The sequence below is a fragment of the Zosterops lateralis genome, assembly GCF_965231275.1.
Source record: "Zosterops lateralis genome assembly, chromosome: 1".
In the NCBI taxonomy this organism is placed as follows: Eukaryota; Metazoa; Chordata; class Aves; order Passeriformes; family Zosteropidae; genus Zosterops; species Zosterops lateralis.
Genome location: NC_139762.1, coordinates 15,414,972 through 15,438,995, shown reverse-complemented (window position 1 = coordinate 15,438,995; position 24,024 = coordinate 15,414,972). Strand labels below are relative to the sequence as shown.

Sequence of the window (24,024 nt, the reverse complement as noted above, 5' to 3'; positions counted from 1 at the left end):
ATGCCAGTGGGAAAAATGTCAGCAAGGTCCAAGTGCTCAGCTGTTTGCATGTTGTTTCTTGAAGGGGGAGAAAATCCTTCTTTGCAGAACCACAAAGGTGCCCAATAGCTACAGGCACCCTTCCATAGCTCATCCCTGTGTTCCCAGTAACTCCTCACACTCTGAATCCTTGTCTCTGATACCTTCTGAAGAAGGTATCTTGTTCATCAGAGGAGACCATGAGTTTCAGGCAGTGTCTGGCAATTACTTGGCCATGAGTAGTGTAATTCAGCTATTGATGTGTGCATGTGATTGCTCAGTACAAACCCTGAGATCCTGTTTTTACTGGCAGGCTCAGTACCTGTATTTATCTCCTGGGCACCAGAAGGCTCTGCAGCTCAGACTTCCAGCATCACAGGCTGCCAGTCTGCCTGCCAGCCTGTACAAGGACTTCTTGCTGTTTTATTCCTCAAGTCTCTTTGGAGGTGGCCTTCTCTCACTCTGGTGTCAGCAGTCCTGGTGCAGACACCTCTCCTAGACTGTGTCTGATGTCTCCAGACTTTGATGCTGCTGGGCAATCAATCTGTGTGTACCTGAAATGTGCTCAGCCACACTGGGCTCTTTGTCCATTAAGAAGCAGTGTGTGTGAGGAGGGAGGGTAATTAACATGAACCCATAAGAAACTTTCCTTGAGCTCTGAGTATGTATTTACCTGGTGGTTTCCAGTCAGTGGGTTCTCTCATATCTCTTAGGGAGGACATAGACCACCGCAACATCCTCCTAGCCCTCTTAGCTTCAGGAGAATTTATACTTTGCATGTTTTAAAACACAATTAAAGGTACAATTTGATCTGTCTATGGTCTGTCTAGAATTGCTGTCTGCCACAAAGTATTCTTATTAATGTATAATTAATATTAATTAACATGGGTTGCAAAGAACCAGAAAGGCTTTAATGGTGTTTAGGGAATTCTGGAGACACAGAATGCTTGCAAAGAGGAATTTATTATTGTCTTTTTTGATAAAGTGATTTTTCAGATGTGAACACATATTGTCACACAGAAATATAATTTAACAACAGAGTTTGTTGTGGTTTAACACCAGCTAGCAACTAAGCACCATGCAGCTACTCGCTCACACACCTTTGCCCCTGGGTAGGGAGAATTGGAAAAAAAATTAAAACTTAGATTATGTTAGATTGAGATACTAACAGTTTCATAATTGAAACAAAGTAAAAAATAATGCTACTAATAACACAAATGAAAACAACAACAACAATAATTGTAATGGAAAAGAGGGAGAGAGAGGAATAAAACTTAAAAACAAGACATGATGCACAGTGGAATTTCTCACCACCCATGACAAATGCCCATCCTGTCCCTGAGCAGCAACCTGTGGTTCCCGGACAACTCCCTCAAGTTTGTATTCTGAGCATGGTGTTGTATGGCATGAAACATCTCTGTGGCCAGTTTGCATCAGGTGTCCTGGCTGTGCTCTTTCCAGGTTTTTTGCACACTTGCTCGCTGGTAGAGCATGAATAACTGAAAAGTCCTGGATTTAGAGTGAGCGCCACAAGGAACAACTAAACCATCAGTGTGCTAAATTCACAACACAACACTGTGCCTACTACTAAGAAGAAAACTGACTCCATGCCAGGCCTAATCAGGTATGCATATGTACACATAGGTGTGAACCTTATCAGAGATCTTAGGAGAGAACTCTACAGTGTAATTTCCTGTTTAGAAGAGAACTGAAAGGCTATCAGTCATATATATGAACACAAATACTTTGAATTAAAAGAAAAAAATTATTATCAAACTAGAATAAAATATTTGTTAATTTTAGGCAAAATTTGAAGGAAATATTGAATCATATTAGTACTGTTAGTTGAGCTGTGTACAATTACATTATGATGTTGCCACATTGATGGATTTCTACACTTTTAGCTGAGATCTTAAATTTATATCTCCTCAATTTTATCATACAGGAGTATTTATTTTTTCTTATAGGTCACAGCTGAATTTACCTTGCTAGGTTAAATAACCTAATATTTACTGTGTTCAGAAAATAGAGAGAGCTGACAGCTTGTGGATAAGATGGTTGTCTCTGGGTAGAATTCTACAGCTGCTAAAGGTCCATGATGCTGTTAATGATAAAACAAAGACTTCTTGATTTTTAACCTACACGAGTTGTAACTACTATGCTGTTATTGCACATGAAGCATTTGTTACAAAGCTGAGCCAGTTTGCCTTCAGTAATCAATCATTTGCTGTGAGAGGTTTAATTTCTTGTTTGAAGCTGCTGGTGTAAATGTTTCTCTGAGACAGGATGCTAGACTTGATAGAAGCACAGAAACTGCCAGGTCACTTCAGCCTGCAAACTTTGCAAAATACCATAGGACTATTTTTAACCAAGCCTCAGCACAGCTCTCATGACTGCACCTATGATGCTGTGTGGCAAAAAATATGCTTGATTGCAGTCTCTTTTTATCGTGGTTTAGTTTTTCATCTGCAATAGTAACTTTTTTTCCCAGTGTGAGTGATGAACATAGAATAGTGTTCACTTCTAAATAGGTTTGTTCAGTGAGACAGAGAGAGAAGTTGTGTTCCATTTGGCTCAACTGAAGTCATCCCATGAGCCCTCAGCAGTTCTCTGCCTTTCTTATGTCTTTTTTCATGTTCCCTTTGGTTCCCATAGAAAACCAGCAGAAACCAAACCATCTTTTTACGGAGTCTCTGGTTTCCATGCGTAGCTTGTTCATGATCCTGCTGATGTATTTATTGGCCTTTGGAGATTAAATGAAGCACAGATAGCACATATAGCTTTTGGAGTTGAATTCCTTTATTCTGGCTATGTCTGTAGGTATTAAAATCAGAACCTCTAATGTCGTTGTACAGCTTGATTGGTTTAAAAACTCAAGAGGCTTGTTTTTAACTAACGCTTTTATTGGTGCTCTTCTGAGTCAGTACATGCAAAAGCTTAGACTTTCATTTGGTTTCTTCTCAGCAAAAAGAGCTGGAAGTGTCCCTGTGCAGTGTCCTGAGGCCAGCAGCAGAGCTCCTGGGAGTAATGCCAAATATATGAGGCATGGAAAAAAATCATGAATTGAAAATAGTACTAACTAGGCCAATCTAATTAATACCTTCTAAACCCAGGAGTTTACAAAATTAAGGATGTAATTAGGAATAATGTGAGTCCTTTGAAATCCTGGCCTTGAGACACATGGATGTTATGTGGTGTAACTAGAAAACAGGATTGGGATCATTAATAATATTCCTAAAAGAAAAAGCAAGGCAGTGAATGGAAAAGACCAGACTCAGGAGTCGGATGGTTGGGTGTAGAAGTGCTTAATGGTCAGGACTCCTCAACTCCTGTGACTGTGCTCAGTGAGTTGTGCAAATTGAGTGTGGCAGACAGTGTGAGACAGTATGAGTCTTGGGCCCCTCTTTTACTATTTAAGCTATGAACATTCAGTCTAAAAATAATACATGCCCCAGTTCACAGGGAGAGTGTGGGCTTTGGTTTTTCACCTGGAAGGTGAAATAAGTATTGCTGGTACGAAGCTGTGGCATCGTTTATAGCTTCACTGTGATTTAATGGAGACAGAGATTACTTCTTGGGCTGCAGAGGCTCAGACTATGAGTGCTTGAGTGGCAGTGAATTGAGATTTTCCTTTTGAGGGAGAAAGCCTGTTGGTAGGATAATTCAGAGTGGAAATCACTGGTGCCATGATATTTTCTTTTTGACATAGCCTGTGCTTGGGTTCAGTTTCCTTGAACTTGCACAGTAATAACCTATTCACAGAAAAGCCATCTTTGGCTATCTCTGCTGCAGCACCCTCTGTTTCTAGGATGCATGGAAAATACAAGAAGATCCAAACAACCGTGAGCTTTTTCTCCTCTGTTATCCGCTGTCTGTTCCATACCGGATCGACTCAGTTCAAAGGCCTCCTACCTGCCTGGTCCAAAAGGAGAGCTTTGCCATTAACCTTCTGTGTGCAGTTGCTTGGCAACACAAGGTAAAGATCTAAACAAAAGGACAAAGAATAATTATTTAATTCCCAAGACAGCCTGAACAGCTTTGGAGGTAGTTGCTGGCAGTAGTCTTTCTGTTGTTTGGCTTCTGCTACAAAATTTTGCTCACAAAGCAGTGTGACACCCTCAGTTATCACCAATACTCTGAAAAAAAGTCCTTGTTGCAGACACACATATGGCTGCAGAAAAGAGTGTTTCCTGGCTGGGCTCTCGCTGTCGAGGGAGGAGGTGTAAATAGAACAACAGAAAACTGCAGCTCGGTGGCATATGTTCCCCTTCACCTGGGAGCCCTGACAGCAGAGTCCCCTGCTCCTCTGGGCAGAGGAGTACCCCAAGCATGTGTCTGCTGTGACCCTCGTGTCCCTGCTCCTCTCATCTCTAGCCGGGAGGAAACGCTGGGGGCTGATTCATGCACGTCTCCTTGCTGTCCCCAGCGCCGGGTGACATGGCTCATTATGTACCGCGGTGGCAATTGGCACTTCCACTCAGTGCTGGAATGAGATGAGTCCTTGCAAGGCGTGTAATGTATGCGCTATCCGTGCCAAAGTGGAGCCTATCTCTTGTAAAATGGCTTTGATACGTCGATAAATGGAGCTAGCTGACAAAAATTCCTTAACAATGAAGTATCATTTCAAAGCCAATATTTTTTTAGAGTGCTGAAGGTACAAGGAGCCCTAATGACTAACAGAGGATCGTTATGTATGCAGGTGAAAAAGAAAGATGACAAGGATTTTAAATCAATCTATCACATTATGCAGTTACCTGCCAGCAGTGAGTTTTTCACCCCTTTCATTTTCCGCTGCCAAATACCACATATTCAGGCTGGTAAGCAGAACATTTGGGGGCAGAATTTACATTAAAAATGAACCTTTTACATAAATTATGACCTCTTTTGTTTCCCTCCTGACTGATGCACTTTAGCTGTCACATGCCCATTGTAGAGGGACTATTCTTTCCCTGATGCGTGCATGTAATTCTCATTAACATCAAGGCGACTTACAAGTACTCATTTGGGAAAGACAGAACCCAAAGTGCCTCTAAATGCTTATGACAGGGGTGTCCAGATTGCCAGGTCCTGCAACAATCCAACGTGTTCATCTGGCTGAGAGCCTTTCCCTCCCCAGTGTCTCTCATGCATCCTGCGAGTCCCACTGCCCCAACACAGATGTGCCCCCAGACACAGACACGATCCCCCTCTGCTTCCCTCAACCCCCCCCAGCACCTTGAATCCTTCACTGCCTCCTCCAAACCCTCACATCTCCAAACAGCCTGGGCCATCACGCCTGGCTGCTGCTGGCCCACCATCTCTGCTGTGTGTCCCTGCTGGTCCCTGCTTGGGGACAATCTGCAAGCAGTACCAGCAGCAGCAGCAGCAGCACCTCCAGCACCTGCAATGCCACAAGCTGTTCCCTCCAAGTGCCACATGGCCCAGGACTGTTCTGCAATCTGCTCCTTGCACATCATGGAGCTTCCTGAGCTGGAGAGAGACAAGCATATGTGAATTATCCCTCCTGCCTCCAGCAGGCCTCCATGAACAAAGTGGCCTCCTTACCTGCCGCACACATCCTCTAGTCTGATCTGCTGTTCTCCCCAGGCCTGGTACATCCAGTGTAAGAAAATGAGAGCATGCTGGAGGTAATCCAAACTGTGTGTGGATCACACACTTTGCATTGTGGGAGGTTGCTGTGCCACTGTGAGAGGTTACCTCTGAAAGTGAGGAGCTACTTATACTTTGAGAAACACTTTCAGCTTCATGCCCAGCTAATATGATCCCCATGTTAGGCACTGGCAAGGAATTTGGCTGCCTGAAGTTTCTCTTATTTTCAGATCCTCTTGCAGCCTCTGTACTGCCACAGAAGGTGTGAGACCAAAACCAGTTTCCTGCAGACTGGTGGGATTGGTAGGTTGGGGAGAGGGAAAACTGCACATTTATTCCAAGGGGAAGGGAAAGCAAAGGGGAGGGGCAAGGTGACTGATGAAAGTTTGATAGGACTTGTGCTTAGTGCCTGTAACTTGTCTCACTTGATAAAAGAACACTGAGACCTAGGTTCTCATTTGAATAGGGCTATCATTTCCTTTTCTGTAATACATCTTTCTGTGAGTGTAAAATAAAAACCAGCCCAAGTAATAGCCTAACTGATGCAGAGTAGCTTAGAGAATAAAAATACTTCTGTATCACTGATTTCTAGGGGAAGTCAGCCCCTATTCCAGCCTTTGAAGAAGCTGAAGATTAATCACAACAATAAAGTAACTCACAAAATAACAAGATATCTACAACATCAGACAGAGACGAGAGAACAGCCTCATGGAGGAAAATTACCTGCCAGTGGCATTGGCACCATCTTAAAAGTAGAAGTCATGAAAGAGAGAAATATGGCAACACTGCAGATATGAATCATGGTTTCACCTTTGGGAACAAGTAGCTGTGTGCAGAGGAGAGGAGAGGGTGGGCTGCTTCCTGGACCACCTGTTTGAGTGCTGAGGCTGGGGTGATTCTTAAAATCATGGGGATATTGGGCACTTGAGGTTTAGACAAGTTTAGAAAGCACTTTTTAATCTTCAGAATTTGTTCAGTATGAAGTCTTCTGGATCTATCCAAAATTAAAACAACAGATCAAAACATGCCTCTGGTTATCTATCTCTGGTTATAGTTCTCTATAAAGATGAATCTGGGGATATGTAACTTTGAGTTAGACATTTGCCTCCTGCCAGGTAAAGGAATGAATTTAGTTTCATAATATGTTGCAGTCAAGTAAGTTCAACAGGCCTAACAATGCACATTGTGATATTTAATTATGTAGTTCTTTTCAGTAAGAAATGTAGCTCTTTTTCCCCTCCTCCCCCCTTAATATCTCTTTCTTTATCACTAATGCTATTTGGCAAAAATTATTCTTTTCAGCACGGAATAGATGGGCAAACTGAGAGTGGCAAAATGCTCTTTTCAGAGAGTGAAACTGGCAAGTGCTTGACAGATCATAATTGTATTATGTGGCAGGGCTTTCAGGCTGGTAAACATGTGCAATTCTCAGTATTTGCTTTCATGTGGGGAGGGGGTGTAGTCTCACTATTTCACATATGTCACCTCAGGGGAAACAGAGCCATCCTACTGATACAGACCCGTTGTGCTGGTGTCTGTGCTGAGACCAGTCTGTTTTTCAGTAGTTCTAAAATATAACAAATCTCATTGACTTTATAGTTCAAGTATCTTTCAAGAACTGCTTCCTGTGTCTGAAGGAGGGGCTAAAAGGATGAGCTATAGAAGTTAGATGTGAGAGAGGATCAAGGCTGTGGGGGTGGTGAGCAATGCATATTTTGACATTTCAACCCTCGATGAACCACAAAGCCTTGATTCAGAGGTGGATGTAGCTATATGGCTGCTGGAACACGAGGGGTTAGTCTTTAACCCAGACAGACACCTGAGAATTGTGAGCTCAATTGCCATGTGGAAGTGCCCATCTCTACTTACAGAAGGAAATTAGATGGCTGGTTTAGACCTCACTTTGAGTGACTAGAGAGAATGAAGATGAATCCAGCTGCTTCGACTCCACACTTGATTTCTTTTTTTGGTGTTTTGCAAGAGGATTTTAATTCACTTCTTTCAACTTTCCTGCTTCCATGTCCCTTTCTTTGCTTCTTTCCACCCTTGCCCTTTCCTCTTCCTCATGATATGCCTGAGAAACTCTTTGGCTAGAGACAGCAAATAGAATCATGGAACAGGAACATAGAATATCCTGAGTTGAAAGGTTGCAATATCAGGTTTAAAAATTTGTTGTGTGAAGTGGAAAAAAATGAGACCTCAGTTTTGTGTTGCTTTGTTTTCTGACTGATAGCCTGGTGACTATATTTACCTACAAGGATACAGACCCCTTTCTGCCCTAAGATAACTGAACTGTGACCTTGGGTTGTACTGGGTTCCTCTCCACTTCTAGGCAATCTACCACCTATGGACAATTAGCATAAGAGTTTTAATAGCAGAAGTTTTGTAACTTCCTTGTTACAACCTTGCCTCCAAGAAATCTCCTCTGAAAGCCTTTGTGTTTAACTAGTTAGGATTGTCAAAGATGAGTAAAATGAAGCTGCAAAATACTGCCCTCTGCCAATCCCACATTTGGGATTTTGGCTTCACCCACTCTGTGACTCCAGGTGGGAAATCTCTGTCTCGTTTGTTTGTGACATTATGAAGTCACTGCATGTTGTATAAACTTGTCCAGTATGGTTTTGTGGTATCTTGGGTTTTGCTAGCAGGACAGATGATACCTTTCTGAACTAATTTTGGTTTTCTGTGCTGAGCTCTATGTTGTGGCTACGCCATTAAACTCAGTATGAAGTCAGAGTGTGAACACAGCTGCCTTCCTCAGACAATTGAACATGGAAACAGTGTAATGCTTTAGTTTTAAATAGCTTTGTTACATTCCTTTTATGCAGGAGACTTTCTGTATTTTAGGACTGCCTTTATGTGTGCTCAGATGCAAGGGGAGAATCACTGGAGCAGTTCAATGGGAGCAGGCAATGTTAATATCTGGAGCAAGAAGGAAAGAACTACATCCAATTGAATCCAGACAGGTGGACTTGTGCCAAGCTAGAACTCAATTAAAACACTGGGATTAAATCCACTTTTCTAGTAGCACCCTCTTTAATTAAGTGCTGAAGGCAGTAATATGACTAAGCTGTGTATCTTCTTGTTAGACTTTCATTGGAAAAATCTTCATAAAAGAGACAGATGAACCTGTGTATTGAATAGTTAGAAAAACTGGACAATTTGCCATGGCCAAATGCTCCGTTTTCTGAAAAGGCGACAGTGTTGGTGACAGCTGGTTCTATTTCACAAGCTAAAGAAAACAATAGAAACCCTTGTACAGAGATGAAGACATATGTTAGGAGACTGCAGTTACACTCATTGCTTAATGAACTATTTCCTTCACTTATATTTAATTATTCTATCCACGAAGAATCTAGGGTCACACATAAAATATCTAGTATTTTAACTACTCCTCAATAACTCTTTCAATATACTCAAGCTTGTGTTCAAGTAGGTTTCAAAGGAAGCTTTAAAAATATTCTCACAGTGCCAAATCCATGCTTCAGGGGATCATTTTGTCTTGATTGGCTGACAAGGTACGTTTTTATTCACTGCATGGGGGTAGGTTGTTCTAAAGGTCTAAAAATATCCATGGTCTTTGGAATATAAATTCTCAGAGCTGGACCTGGATTGGTCTTCATGGGTTTGGAAAAGAGCGAAGTCTTTGCAGTCAAATGATAATGATTTATTGGAAGGTGGAACTTCTAAGATCTGAACTATGGTGCAAATGGACTTCAATTACTCTAGAGATGAGATGGAATTTTAAAAGACCAATCCTGTCTCTACCAATGGCCATCAAATAGATTTTACAGTCGTATAGTTTTGTTGTATGTGGAATATTGACATGATGCCAAAACCTTACAGATGTATTTTAAAGTATTGCTGATGCACACGATGGCCACCAGATTCTTGGGTCAAAAATCTTGGATAGATCCTATGTCCATGTTAATCTGTTTTTATCCTTTCCAGTGAAATAAAGAGCAGAAGAGTTTAAAAGATCTGAAAAACTGCTGAATGATTGTGATGTACTTGCCAATAGCAAACAGGCCAGCAAGTTCTCGAGACTTTGGCTTGCACTGAATAGTAATTTACATCAGGAATTGAGCACTGGAACTGATTCGGGGGAGAGGAGAAGATGAGACTTGTCTTCTAAAGTTTCTTTTCTGTTGAGAGAAATAAGCTCTCACAAACTGTAATTCAGAACAACTAAATTGGATGTTTAATGAGTTCTGTGAGTTACGTGCCTGAAGTGAACAATATCTGCTGCAGTCGTGTGCTAAACAGCATGTCTAGGGAGCAGAAGTTATTTCAACTGCTTGAGGAATGAGGAGCTACTAACCTTAGAGAATATGTAAAAAGTGCCTTTGTATATTTGTTAGCATCAGGAGTTGTTTGAAACTTGCTGTCTAGGGGCTTCTTAAATTCTGAATGTACATTACAAACTTACAGATTCTGGTTTTCATACAGTAAAGTCAAGAAATACACTGCATTGAATGTAAAAACAGATTCAGTGCTAGGAGCTATAGCTAAGCTGTTATGATAAAAGGCTGAAATTGTGGTCTGTGCAAACAGTTATAATGATTATTTCATATTTGAAAGCCTGTGTGAATTGCTAATGACCAGTCTTCTCTTCTTGTCCAATCAGTTAACATTAATTTTGCATTTTCAATTTCTTCTACAGTCTTTTTTACTATGGCACTTACTACTTCTCTGCTAGTAGTCCTCTAAGACACTGACATTGTTTTTCAGCTGGCAAGAGTGAACAGTAGCCCTGAGCATTTCTCAAAAAAATCTCCATCTGACTTTCTGTGCTGTTTTGCTTGAGTAACACCCATCAGACTGGGTGTGGCAGCACCATTAGCAGGAAGAGCAGTGACATTTTGATTGCATTGTACTTTCTTCAGCTTCAACATAACTCAGCAGATTTGGGGATGTCTGATTACTCTGATTTAAAGGGCTTGGAAATGACTAGCCATTTTCCATTTCTCTATCATCTGTGCATTTTTTTTACATAGTGTCTTCCAGACATTTGATAATACATGCACGTAAGAGATCACAGATGTCTCCTGTACACACTCATATTTGTTTTAGAACACGCAGTGACCTGAGACAATAATCATAAAAGAAAAAAACTGCATTTTTTTAGAATGATCAGAGAGAGACTCAGAAAACCTTTATCTTTATTCTGCACAGTAAGGATAGAGAAACAGAAACTGTACTTGGAAGTGACTATAGTATGAACCATAGACATTTTCAAGCATATTAAAAAGTAACACGAAAATAATATGAATTCCTCTGTTTCTTGGTGTAGCAAGCACCAAAACATCAGAACAAGCTTCTTCAATATGGTGATTTATAGGGCATCTACTGGGACCTGTCCTGTTTGCTCACATAAAAGCAAAATGAAAGAAGACATGTCATGTCCCTTTTGTTAAAATGTATATTCAGATAAGAAATATGATTTTTCCTAGTAAGAAAGAATCAGAAAAGAAATTGAGCAAACTCAAGGTTTGCTGCAAGCAAAATGGTGTCAATAATAATAACAGTAATAACTCTTAATAAGACTTCTGATGATAGTTTCTGCCACCTCATTTCAGGATTCTGTCAGGTTTCATTAATATACTCACTAAACCTTCTTCTGTATTAAAAGCAGACTGTGATTTTGGGTCATCCTTCATGCTGCCTGTCATGGACATAAGTATGCTTGTTGCTGAGAAAAATACTTAACAAACTATCTAAAGTGATGGTTAGAAATGTGTGTGAAGTTATAAAATAAAGCTGTAAGTTTCAGAAGTTTGAGACTTCCTGGAGAGAATTAAGAGCTGTACTTCTGAAATAGATGCTTTTTATTCACAGAGCCACAAGAGAATAAAACTGTAGGTAGAGCAAATCTCTAAGAAGAAAACCCTCAGCTTTATGTGAAGTTACATACATAGATCAGAACAAAACCAAAACACAAAAAGAAGTGAGAAAATGAATAGATGATTGTGGGTAGGTGACTAAAGGTGTGAACTGCAGCACTGTAGGAAACACTGTAATTACCTTGTAGAGCCAGAGCAAAACCAGTTTAAGAAGCAAATTTAGCAGGCCTATAAAAAACCAGGTTGAATTCTTAGTTCTAGGCTCTGAATAAAGACATGATTAGACCCAAGGCTACCTAAGTATGAGGGTAGGATAAAGCTTCTTCAAGGCATATCGCAAATCTGGAGGCAGCAGTGGCTGACACAGTGATGAAGGATCCAGTGTTCTACCTACCTTCCACCTACATATTTGCATCCACTAGTGAACATGAGCCAGTGGGTTTTGAGACTCCTACTGTAGCCTAAGTGTGAAATTTTGCTTCTACACACTGACTAGCAGGTGGACAATGCTTCCAGAAGTCAAAACAAACTATGGTAAAAACCATTCAAAGCAGTTAAGATCGTCGTCCTTGGTAAAACCAAAGCAAGCCACAAATAGTTTGCACATAATTAAAAATGATTAGGAGTTTTTGTAATTTAATTTTATCCATCTAAAATATAGGCCCTTAAATCCAAACTATTAATTTAAGCTACCGTACAGACAAGAGAAACTGGGACTGTAAAAGGAAAATTCACCCCATCAGGTAGGTGTTTAAAACAGTGAATGTAACTCACACTTTGGAGGTGATGCCCAACATAGCCAGTGATAGACAAGCGTGGTGCTACTCTTGAAGACTAAATGACCACATTTTTCTTAGCATCCCATGCTTTTGATATATTGATCCTAAAATCCAGCAACTGCTCTGGAAAATACAAGAGACAGAGCTGGCAATAAAGGTACTTGTCAAAGGCACTGGGTCCAGAACCACCTGTGTTCACAGCAGCCAATTTACAGCTCCTGTCTGTGAGGTTGGATGGTACATGTTCTGTATCTTTTAATGTTGCTTAGATTTACAGGACCATGAATTGTAATCCTGTAGGGACCATTACAAAATAAAAATTAAATATAAATTATTTATCTCAAAGAATATTATATGCATAAAATAGTACAGCAAAATATTTGCCAAACATTAAAGATTCTTTCAAATCTGAGTTTGGAAGTGAACTAAAAGAGCAGAGAGAACAGCCTGAAAATACTTCTGCTTGTAGAGAAGCCCTTTTCGTTTCTAAATGCATTACACCATCAGAAGGAATCCACAAGCTTGACTAAAACCTTCAGATATTTAATAGCTGCACACACCTTTACTTTTAGGCAAACACTCCATCCTAGCGCTCCTTCACTGTCTGATGTAGAACCACGGCTGCATCTCAGCAGATTTGTACATATGTGTGCTTTCTTTATTTAATACAAGAAGAATGTGGCATTGGTTAAAATGTATATATTGTTAATCAGCAGCAGCTCTGAAGAAAGTTGGCAAACAAGGTTGAAAGCTGTATTACCACTGATGTCTAATGAAGTGCCTTTAGCAAGTATGTGCCCATGTGAAGCCGCAAAGGTCAGGCTTGTGTTGAGCTGTACACTGTATTTGAAACCCAGAAGAAACAGCAATCTATATTAAAGTTCAAAGCCTGTGTGAAATGAGACTTGATTAAAATTATACAAGTTGTTAGCTCTGAATTGGTTCTTCATGTGAAAAGAACAAAACTCACCACACATAACTGTTCAGTACAAAAAGCAGTGAAATCTTCTCGTGCATTTAAAGCAGTGCTTAGCATTGTAATAAAACGCACGGCTCAGTTATAATGTGGGGTCAGTAATGCAAGGAGCAAGAAGTATAGCGTTAAATTAAAGAAAATGAGAGATCTGACTGACTATCAGTTTAGCACTATTACTCATGATGAGAAGTAAAATGAAGTTCATGACCCCATCTACTCTGCCTCTACTCTCTGCTCCTTCGTGTCCTTCATCAGGAGGCACTTCCTCAAGGAGACTCATAAATCCATAGTTTTCTCCAGTGAATTGGCAGACACACATTCTAACTCTTCTAACCACCATACTTCTGTAAACAGAGAAAGAAAAGCTGCTACTCTGTGGCAAGTTACTACATCTTCTAGTTGTGAGATGTTTGGTATTTTTCCCTTAAACCATATGGTGACATCCTCACAGCATTTTTCAGTCTATCTAGTGCTGCATGCATTTGCATACAGTACACAGCATAGAAGAAGCAAATAGTCCTCATATTAAGTTATAATGATTATTATAATGCATATAACCTATTTATTACCCATGGTAATAGGCTGGTAATGGTTTATTTCACTTGGAGAGCAACGTGATCTTTTCCAGAATGCAGCTACGATTTAGGTTTTCATAAGCAGGGCTGCTAACAGGATCTTTGGTAAGACACTTACCCTATCAAGAAATCCATCTTTTGCAATAATGGCTATTAAGAGCCATAAACTAATTGTAGATAATGGCCTCCCATTCAGCAGCAGTAATTCAGCCACTTTATCAAGATATATGGCTTTAAGTTGACCACTTTAAGGCCTCAGTACGCATGAAGAAAAGGGTATAGATTGTGAAAAGACTTGTTAAAAGTAGCAAAGATGATCCTTAGTCACCTGGAGACTATGACAGTGAAATAAGAGTCCAGATTTCAAGTGAACTTTCAGTGACCTCCTCTCACAAACAAGATAGTGATGCAAAACAACCATCCAGCCAGCAGAGGCTCAGTCAGCGGAGCAGCATCAGCTTGAGAGAATGGGAGATCTGGTGGTCCCACACTGGGCTTCCCAAGCTGGAAAAATGGGAGCTGGGGTGCCCTGCACCATACAAGACAGAGCCTGGGGAAATGCGGCTTAATTGGCAGCCCTTATCTTAAGAAAAAGAAAGGCTAAAGAAATGCAAAAAGAAGATAATGTAATGTAGGGCATGAAAAATGCATTTGAAATGCAGGTTGTGAGTACAGAATGGTATCACTTCCTGTGTATAACTGTTTGGAGAACATGCAAAGGTGTGAGGGCCAGTGATCTTTCACATGAAGAGTCATGGTACCAACTTCTCCTTGCCTCAGTCTCAGAGCTGATGGTTGTGAGGTGAGGGTCCACAGTGATACAGGGTCCCCAGGCAGGTGCAAAGGAACACTGCTTTATTCCAAAAACCCAACCTTTTTAAGCAATTGGCCAGTTATCAGGTACATAGTTTTTTAATCCTAACAAACAGAATTCAACCAACCACCATACACCACCACAATGTGAACACGGAATGGTTACATAGCTTGTTTTTCTACCTTTAATTCAGCTGAGTCACTTTCCCATAGCTCTTTTCTGCTTAGCCAAAGTAGCAGGCCTGATCCATGAATTTACCAGGCCTTCCCTATAGGTTTTACCTATATGCAACACATGGTAACTCTAGGACATTGATTGGTCCATGTGAGCTGTAGATGGGACTGAGTTGTAGTTCAGTTAATTCCTTGTTTTGCCTCCCATCTTCTTAAGACTAATTGAAAGAGAAACTAATAGAACCAAGAATAAGAAGGTCCTTTCTGATTTACTGTTAATACTAAATATTTTCCTGCTTTTCTTCCATTTTGTCAGCCATGCTTGGGGTAAAATAAATACTTGCCTACTTTGATATTCCTGTGTTCTCATCATTTTGCAGACTTGTTAGCTCTTTCCAGATGTTACAGGTTAATTTTCAGAAGGTTCCAGTGGCTATCTCCTTACTACTTCACAGACATCTCAAATAGTACTTTCAACCAGTGTGGTGACTTTCCTTTTCACTCCAGAAAAACACAATTTAAAATAAAAAAAGTAACTTGTATTTATTTACATACTCAGTGGATATTTTCAGTCATGTAAATAGAACTTGGATAGAGCTGTCTTTCTTTTATGTTGTTTTGTTTTTCTTGATGACAGATTTATGAGAAACATTGATTAGCAGGTTAAAAATAGAGAAAGATGAAACATTGTAGTCTACTTAGTAGTATTAAAAGGCAAAATGAGAGTGACCCACTGACCCACTCTGATATGCTCACTAGTTATAAAGCTAGTAAGTAAATGCTTAGTAAGAATATTTGTATCAATATTTAATTAATGCAAAGATATCAGGCATGATGTTGAAAACATTGAGGCTCCCTGAAAGGTAGATTATTTATTAAAGATGTAGTGTCTGTGTCTCTGACAGGGAGTACACATCCCTGGGATGTGGAAGACGTGTGGGACAACGTGGGCTCTTCTGTCTTCTGACACATGGTATGTGTGGCATTGGGTGGCTTATTTCATACTATTCATTCCTTAGTAATGCATAGGGAAATGTTACAAAAGCACTTGAGCAGTGAAGGAAACATAAATTGCACTACAGAAAAATATATTAATAGTAGAAAATCACACAAGCCAGTAGTTCAGCCCAGGCAATTTAGTTTAAAACAAGTGGCATAAACCAACATGTTGCAGAGGAAAGGGAATAAAGATGAAAAGATTTCAAAATGATGCATGAAGAATGCCTGTCTTACACCCCTGAGATGCTGCCTGGATCTTCAAAGCCACATCCACACCTGTTGCCTCTCTGAGTTTAGTAATCCACCATTTAAGTTCAGCTCACAGATGGGTTGGTATCCCCACTCCCTTCTTCCATGCCTCTGGATTTAAAAAGTGCCTGGCAAATGCCAGAGATATTTTTATATTGCAGATTTTTAAAATACTATTATTATTATTATTATTATTATTATTATTAGTGGTTTGTGTTTTTTTTGGTTTTTTGTTTTTTTTTTTTTTTTTTTTTTTTAGAATTGTGAGGTTGGGTTTTTTATTCTGTCAGGGAAAAATGAAATAATTGAAATGAAGGGAGTTTCCTGGTAATTCTCTTAGCAGCTCCTGTCACCAGAAGTACTAGTTTCCTCAGGCAAGCCCTTTGTGCTCCAGACTCTCAACATCAAATATCTCTTGTCATGGCAGAACCTGCCAAACCTTGTCCTTACCTTCTACCCTTGAGAGAAAAACCTGACCTCTCTCTCTGGTACCAAAAGTGCTCCAGTGAGGCTCCAATTCCTTTTTCAATTAAGACACACCTCACCCATTATGGAAACACAACTGTCTGTAATAAAATCCAGTGCATGGTGCACAGTGATGCAGTATGATGACAGGGACATGAATCAAATGTCTGAGAGACGAGTAAAAACAATGTAAATTTAAATAGGAGAATATGATTATTGAAGATGGAATTAGGTTTGGACACATGATAAGACTCCATCCATCTGTGAAAAATGCCAGAAGATTTTTTAATGAGATTTTCGGTTGTAAACTTTGAGACACCATCAGTCCTGAGGTGATAAGATTAGAGCTTGATTGTGTGTAGCTATGAGAATGGAAATGTATATAGAGAACTGACCTACTGTGGAAAAGCAATTAGGGACTACAAGGGGACTAATCAGCAAATAAAACAGCTATACAACATATCCCATGGGAAAAAAAAAAAAAAGAAAAAAAAAATCAGACATACTCTGTTATAATTTAACAGACACTTGTAGATAAAATTGTGGTTATGGGTGACTTGAGGCATAAAATTATATAAAATAGGAAATTAAAGCTTTAATAAATTAATGTTGCTTGAACCAATATGCTGTTAAGCATAATGTATTGCAAAGGACAGGACAATTAAGGAATGGGAAGGGAATTACTTCTGGGATGCAATGTCCAGATGCTACAATCTGAAAATCCAACCCAACTTTGACATTTGACTTTGGCAAAGTGGCTTAGAAGAATTGACTTGGGAAGAGACTAATTGTATGCATGTAAAGACTTGCAAGGGTCAAAATTATGGCTGTATTAGCTTGCACCTGTCAGGTCTTCAAATGCCTCATAAAAGGTAGGTTCTGAGGCTGGAGGAGCTTCATCTCCACTGGGACTGGCAGCTTTGCTGCAGAGGGCGGGCTGGCACAGGTGGGCACTGCTGTAATTTCTAGGCTGCTCATGGGCCTCACCCAACCTTACACCAGCAGTGCTGCCCCCACTCTTCCTCTGCATCTGCCTTTTGCTGTGCAATTGTATTTTATGTCCTGCCAAAAGGAAAGGAAATCAGACTGGCTACATGGCTGCTGGATCTGGGATGGTACATTTGATTGCTGAAATAATTAAGGGGTTTGCTTTCACTACCTGCCAAAGACCCCTCTTACAGACCATGTTCCTCATAGCTGTGCACTTCTGGCACTGTTTGTCTGTAGCTGACCCATCTGTTATTTCCATCTGCTCTTCTTTTTCTTCAAGTTTACAAGTTATGTTCTGAAAAGTAATTCAGATCCCATTACACCATTTTTGTTCTTGCTTTATGCAGCCCATTTAGTGTGGAAAATTGAAGGTTTAGTGCTATGCACTTGTTAGCTTCTAGGCAAATTAATTTTCCCTGAATGAAAGAAAGAGAATTTTCTTAACTTTAAATACTTGTCTCTCCTGAACTTCATCCTCAACAGATTCACCTTATATATTTCCCTTTTTCACTGATCAATTCCACTGCCATTTATTTTCCCTTGAAGAGCCCTGTGGCTGGTTATCAGAGAAGCAAACAGAGTGCAATGAAGTACATCTCTAAGGAATTTGGGTATAGTGGTTCTATGGACAGCAACTTTCATGACCACCTTTTGAGAGCAATCGCTGCTCTGAGTAGGTATTTTGCTCAGGTGCTTGCTGGAGTTCCATCTTACATTTTAAACAGGTACACACAATGCTGCTCTCTTGAGGAGACAAGATTCAATACATTCTTTTCAAGTGTTAACAATGATCAAGTATATGGTAATAAGTGCAATATTTTTCCCATGAGTAATAAAATAGCTGAAGTAAAATGTTTATACTCCACCTAATGACATACTGACAGTCTGTGCTTTGTTCATCTGTGCAATGTAAAGAAAAGATTAAATGTGCAGAGTGCTGAGTATTAAAAGGAAACAAAATAGGTAAGTATTACACAAAGCAGGAAATGTTAAATCTGAAGCTTCTGATCTGAATGCAAGCTTCATCAAGGTCTCTCTGCACATGACCATGGGTGAGTTTGGCACCCAACTGATGCCAAACCAGGCCCAGTAGGCTACCCTGACTGCATTTGCTCCCATCATCAGCAAGTGGTCTGCCTTGGAAAATTTGGCCATGGCTGAGTAAGTCCTGGTGATTCCCCTGGAAATTTGCAGGGAGCTTATTGGTGCAAACCTCACCACAGGAGCAGAGACTTAGTGGAGTAACAGAGCAAAAATGGGCAGTGCTTGGCAGTAAATCTCACCCCAGCCCAAGGTGGGGGGAGTGTAACACCTGCACAGGGTGCACGTTGGGTGGCCCATGGCAAGGGGCAGTGGTGGCAAATTTGTCCTCTAAATCCCAGCTGTTTGGATAAAGAGAAGGCTGTGGGAGTGTATTCCACAAGGAAAGAGAATGGGTCAGGCAAAGGTGAATGCCTCTGTCCTAAACAATGAACAAGCCCACCAAGGTGTCTGATGGAGCTGCCTACTAACAAATATAATTGTGATGGAAACACTGTGCTTGTTGCAAGATGCTAAATAAAACCATCCATTTAGTAATACCAATCCATTTTAGTATAATAAAATACATCAGCTATGGGATATTTTATGAAAATGTTTAATTCAACTGTTTCTTTGGAATGTAGTAGTCATAGTTTGGAAATTTAAGTTACAGTTCAGTTCTATGTGGTTTTTTTATGCTACTCAGTGTTTGAGAATACAAATGTCATTTAAAGTTAAGGCTTCGCTGTTCATTTTGAAACAACAATTTACAAGTGTCATATTGTCATAGAAAATAAAAATTTCTGTAAAAAAAATTTGCACAAAGTTTTATGATGGTACAAAACATGAAGCAATAATATACCAGTAAAATGAAATCATTTTACTACAGAAGATTTTTATAGTTTTTCAATAAAGAAAAAAATATGTTATTTTACACTTTAAAAATTATGAAACAATCTAAAACAATATAAACTGAACATTTTGTAACACTGCCTTTACAAATTAATAACTTTATAAACATATAATTTTTTTAAATATATTTATCAGTGCAAGATACTTTTCAATGTAAAGTTGCAGTATCATTTTTCCTTTATTGAAGGGCAACTTTAATTCTATCACCTTCAGAGAAATCAAATCTTCAGTGCCAGATCCTCATTATCATAGTAATGTCTGAAGACCACAAAGGAGATAAATTCTTTTTTATGTTCATTATTCTCAGTATGTTAAAAAAAGGAAAAAACCCACCAACTACCAGCTTTTCTGTTCAAATAGATCAAGACCCAGAGCTGGTCTGGAATCTATTGAAATCAGTGGGAATATTTCAAAAGGCTTTGGGCCTGGGCTCCCCAATGGGATTTTCTCTTCAAGGCGATATAAGCATGTAACTCTTAGTCAAGTTAGTGGACTAGAAGTTTTTCAGCTAAGGAGAATAGACCCTTAATTCCTGACTCACACAGTGGTGGTGTGCTGAAAATAGTTTTGAAAAATTCTTTTCCTCTTTGGGTTAATTAACTAGCTGCTGCAATGCCATTATGGTCAAATTACAGTGTTAGGAACCAATGAAAATTCTACCTCTGACAAAGTGAGTCTGTCGCTGTGGACATCTCATGGACTAACTTTTAGGCAAAACTTTCAGGCCTTAGGTGCACTGTCTCACCTTTTGGAGGACCAAGGTTGAGAGGCTGGGGAGGTAGCTCTTCCATCAATCGAAGGTCTGATGACCTGAAGTGGGTGTTTGGGTCTTCCTGATAGTCATTGCCTTTAGGACCCCTCTCTGAAGTAGCAACTGTCCATGCTTTTTTTCTATTGTGTCTTCCTTTAAAATACTTTCAATTTCAAACCTCATTTTCACTTACTGTCTCCCTCATTTTTCTTCAATTTCTAGGTTACTAGTGGATTTTCTACGTATTTTTCTGTTTTATAGTTTATAATGGTGAAATTATACACTTCAAAACATTTGATGTATAAATAGGGGCGGATTCTGTTGCTCCAAGTAATTCAAGGCTGAATTAGCCCGTCTTTAATCCTAGTCCTGGACAGGATATTTCATTGCTCTTCTACAAAAGCAATTTTGGAAAAAACTAGCTCAGAAAGTCCCAATCACTTCCCTGACTCTACTCAGGAAATTCAACAGGGGAAAACATGAGCTCAGCACTTGGTAGGATGTTCCTTTCCCCATGTTTGCACTGATTTTCTCTGCTGGTTGGTGGATACCCAGGGGAAGGTTGAAGCTGCCCCCCAGTTATGGCTGTGCTGTGTGCAGGTCACTGCAGAAACCCAGGGGCTCCCCTTGGCCACTCCCAGGGGAGTGACCCCTCTGCTCCCTCACTGCCTTGTGTGGACCCCTGTGGGAAACATGCTCTCATCTCCTTTTACCCTGTTGGACCAGCTGCATAGGCTGTTGAATATTATTTCACCAATAGTATTTGCCCTAAAAGATACAAAAATTTGCCACATCATTGTCAAGCACATTTTTCTGACAGCTTAGAGTACTCAGTTCACTGCATTGGTCTTGCCTGCACTTGTGGTCAAACAGAAACCTCCTGGTATGAAATGCCAATTGGATATAACATGATGGTAAGAACATACCCTACATACATCGTGGGATTTCATTCTGCCCTCAGTACCCACTTGTAAGCCCAATTAGCATTAATTATCATGAAAATACACGGTTACTGAGAGAACAGAACTCTGAGTTCAGGTAGGGGCAAGAGAAGGAAAGTTTCTAGTTTTAAAGGCAATCTTTTCTGTAAGGGAAGCATTTTCCCCAGTGTACTTAACAGGCAAGCTGTTCAGGATAAAAGACATGTTTCATGACATCAGGAAAAAAGATACTGTCACTTTATGCTGTTAAGAAGAAACCCAAAGTTCGACTTTGGAGGATAAAGTTAAGAATTTTCCCTTATTTTTTAAACACAAACTCTAATAAAATTCTTTGCCATTACCAGCAAGTTAAAGCTGAAGTTTTCTTTCCTTGGCAATGGCAAATGCTTATGCAACCTACTCAGAGAGACAAAGAGAGAGAGAAAGAGAAGAGGAAGGGAGAGAGATTTTACATTTGAAAATACATTCTATATGAAAGAACAATAAAAGGGGATATTGCAGCTTTATACAAAAGAGTCAAGAGACATGAAGTTGAAATACAGAAAGCAGAATAATCAAGCCAGGTTGTCAAATCTGATTAGCCCTTGCCTTGGCTGAGGCTGTTTTCTTACACTAAAATATACTTTTCTTTTAGTCAGTGAGCCATCAGAATATGATTAAAGACAAGGGCGTAACTGCAGAGAAGCTGTAGTTAATGTTAACACAATGAGAAGCAGTACAAACAAAAAGGCACTTGAGAGGACATACACTAGCCAGTGCCAAGGACTTTTTTGTTTAGTTTTTAGGCAGTACACTTGGTTACCAGTTGTGTCTGATGATGGCACATACTCTTATATGGAGTTCACAAGCACGAAATTTAGAACAACACTGAAAAACATCAATAAAATTTGACTGTATTGCTTCGTAAACAGAGCTGACACGCTATATCGGTACTGATGCAGCAGTACTTTCAAAAACATCCTAACCCTTCTTTGCCTATGCACAACACGAGCAATTATACACAAATACAGGTGCAGAAGTCCACTAAATTGCTGTTACTCCAATATTTTCTGGGCACTGAGCTACAGACAGCATGTCCATCCAAAGGACCCCACTGAATACATTTTGTGACAGCATCTTGGATTTTGCACAGTAAAAACAAAATTATCCATTAACAGAAAACAAAGAGAGGGAGAGAAAGAAAGACAAAATGAACTATAAGTCAATCATACTTGGTCTCAACACCAGCATTCGATTATTTCAAAGAAAACCAACAGAAAAAGCAGACTGTACATGATTCAGGTTGTTAACACAGATTGTTGTCCATGTTCATCGGTTACACACTCATTGAAGCTCCTGAGAAAAGCTTGGCTCAGTGTCATCAATGCACTTTTCAGCCTGTACAGTAAAAGATCAACAGTTCCCCAGCACGACCGAGCTATGTCCTTCCATCCCGATTCTCTGACTTCTCCAGTTGCTTTAGGCCTTCATGCTTCCGAGTATGAATTCTGTGTGTTTAGTTTATCTTTTTTCAGTTTTACACCATCGACCAGTTCGAAGTTATAATTCTCCAGTGCAGACAAGTTCCTCTCCGACATCCCATTGTGCCAACAGGCACAGTACAGAACAACTCCACAGATGGCTCCTAAAAGCACTCCCAGTGCACTCATGGCTATGATGGTAATGAGGATTGGATCTAGGGTCTTCAGGACATTGCCTGGCTTCCTGGAGATATTGTCATCATAGTCATCACCTCTATGGTATGGAGGTGTAAACCCTGAAATTGAATAAAGAATTGCAAAATTTTCAGAACTGATGCTAGTTAGAACTTCGTTTGATGAATAGGAAATTTTGAGAAGACCATCAATTTTTTTAACATAAGTTTTTTACGTAATTTTAAAACTTTGCTTCTTCAGGGTGGTCATAAATAGTGAAAGTGTAATGTGGCCCAAACAACTGTGGATTTTTTTTCCATACTCTTCTCCAGTCTTTAAATCTTAGTAGATTAGCTGCCTCTTAGTAGAGCTCTAGTTCTGCCTTGGATTAAGCAGGATCCTTGTGAGTGAATAACGAAGCCTTTTGATTATATTTTGCCATGTTGCAGTATATAGCTCAAAAATGTTAATGAAATCCTACTCAGCTCAGTGTGAGAGGTTAGAGCTTTAGACATTGGTTGGGAATATCCAGCCATTTTATTTCTACTTCAATGACTTTAGGATTGGATCTTGAAGTGCAAATAGTGACAGAACTGACACAGAGGAGCACTCTGCCCTCTTGTGTAAAATATTCACTGGGTATCATAGTGTTTTCCCTCAACATTTTTAGTTATGAAAATGATCCAAAAGCAGCAAACCCTGTAATTGTTGCTGGAAAAGCCAAAAAGTCTTTTTGGACAAACTCACTCTCTTTCACTGAAATCAATTATAGCAATCCTGTTGACTGTAACAGAAAAAAATCAGGCTCATTGCCTGTAATATGCAAGTATATTTTATTATTGGAACAATATGATGATTATGATCCACTTAATGATCCATTTACTGTTATCATCATTGGAAATGATAATGCTTTGCTAGACTGGTCATAAAATGGCATTTTCAGCCAGGTCTGGAAAACATTTAACCTGAAGAGTTTTGAGCCTAATTACTGAGGCACAGTGCGAGTCATAAATTGTAAGATATAATGATAGTGCTTTCTCCAGCAGTGGGCAACTCTTCTAGATAACAAAATATCGAGGGTCTATAATGTGCTTGCATATATATGAATATAATGTAACAAATTAGGTATATGAAATTTGAAATGTTTCAGATAGGTACAAATAATAAAAAGTAAGTCCATATGACATGGAAGAATAAAACTATTACAATCTCCAAATAAATGTAAGTCTTCTTATCATCTCATCCAGAAAATCAAAACACCTTAATACAATATGCAGTTAGAGGACAAATCTATAA

At 39.6% G+C, this 24,024-nt stretch overlaps 1 protein-coding gene across 4 annotated transcripts in view; it reads right to left on the bottom strand.

The window, feature by feature from the left end:
* Window positions 1-19,090: 19,090 nt before the first annotated feature.
* NRP1 (neuropilin 1) overlaps window positions 19,091-24,024 on the bottom strand; it is a 113,433-nt gene continuing 108,499 nt past the window's right edge. For all 4 annotated transcript variants that reach the window (XM_083866729.1, XM_083866727.1, XM_083866730.1 and 1 more), the window contains exon 17: window positions 19,091-22,850. In XM_083866729.1, the coding sequence (XP_083722855.1) occupies window positions 22,561-22,850 (290 nt within the window). In that variant the 3' untranslated portion in view covers window positions 19,091-22,560. The remainder of the gene's footprint in view (window positions 22,851-24,024) is intronic.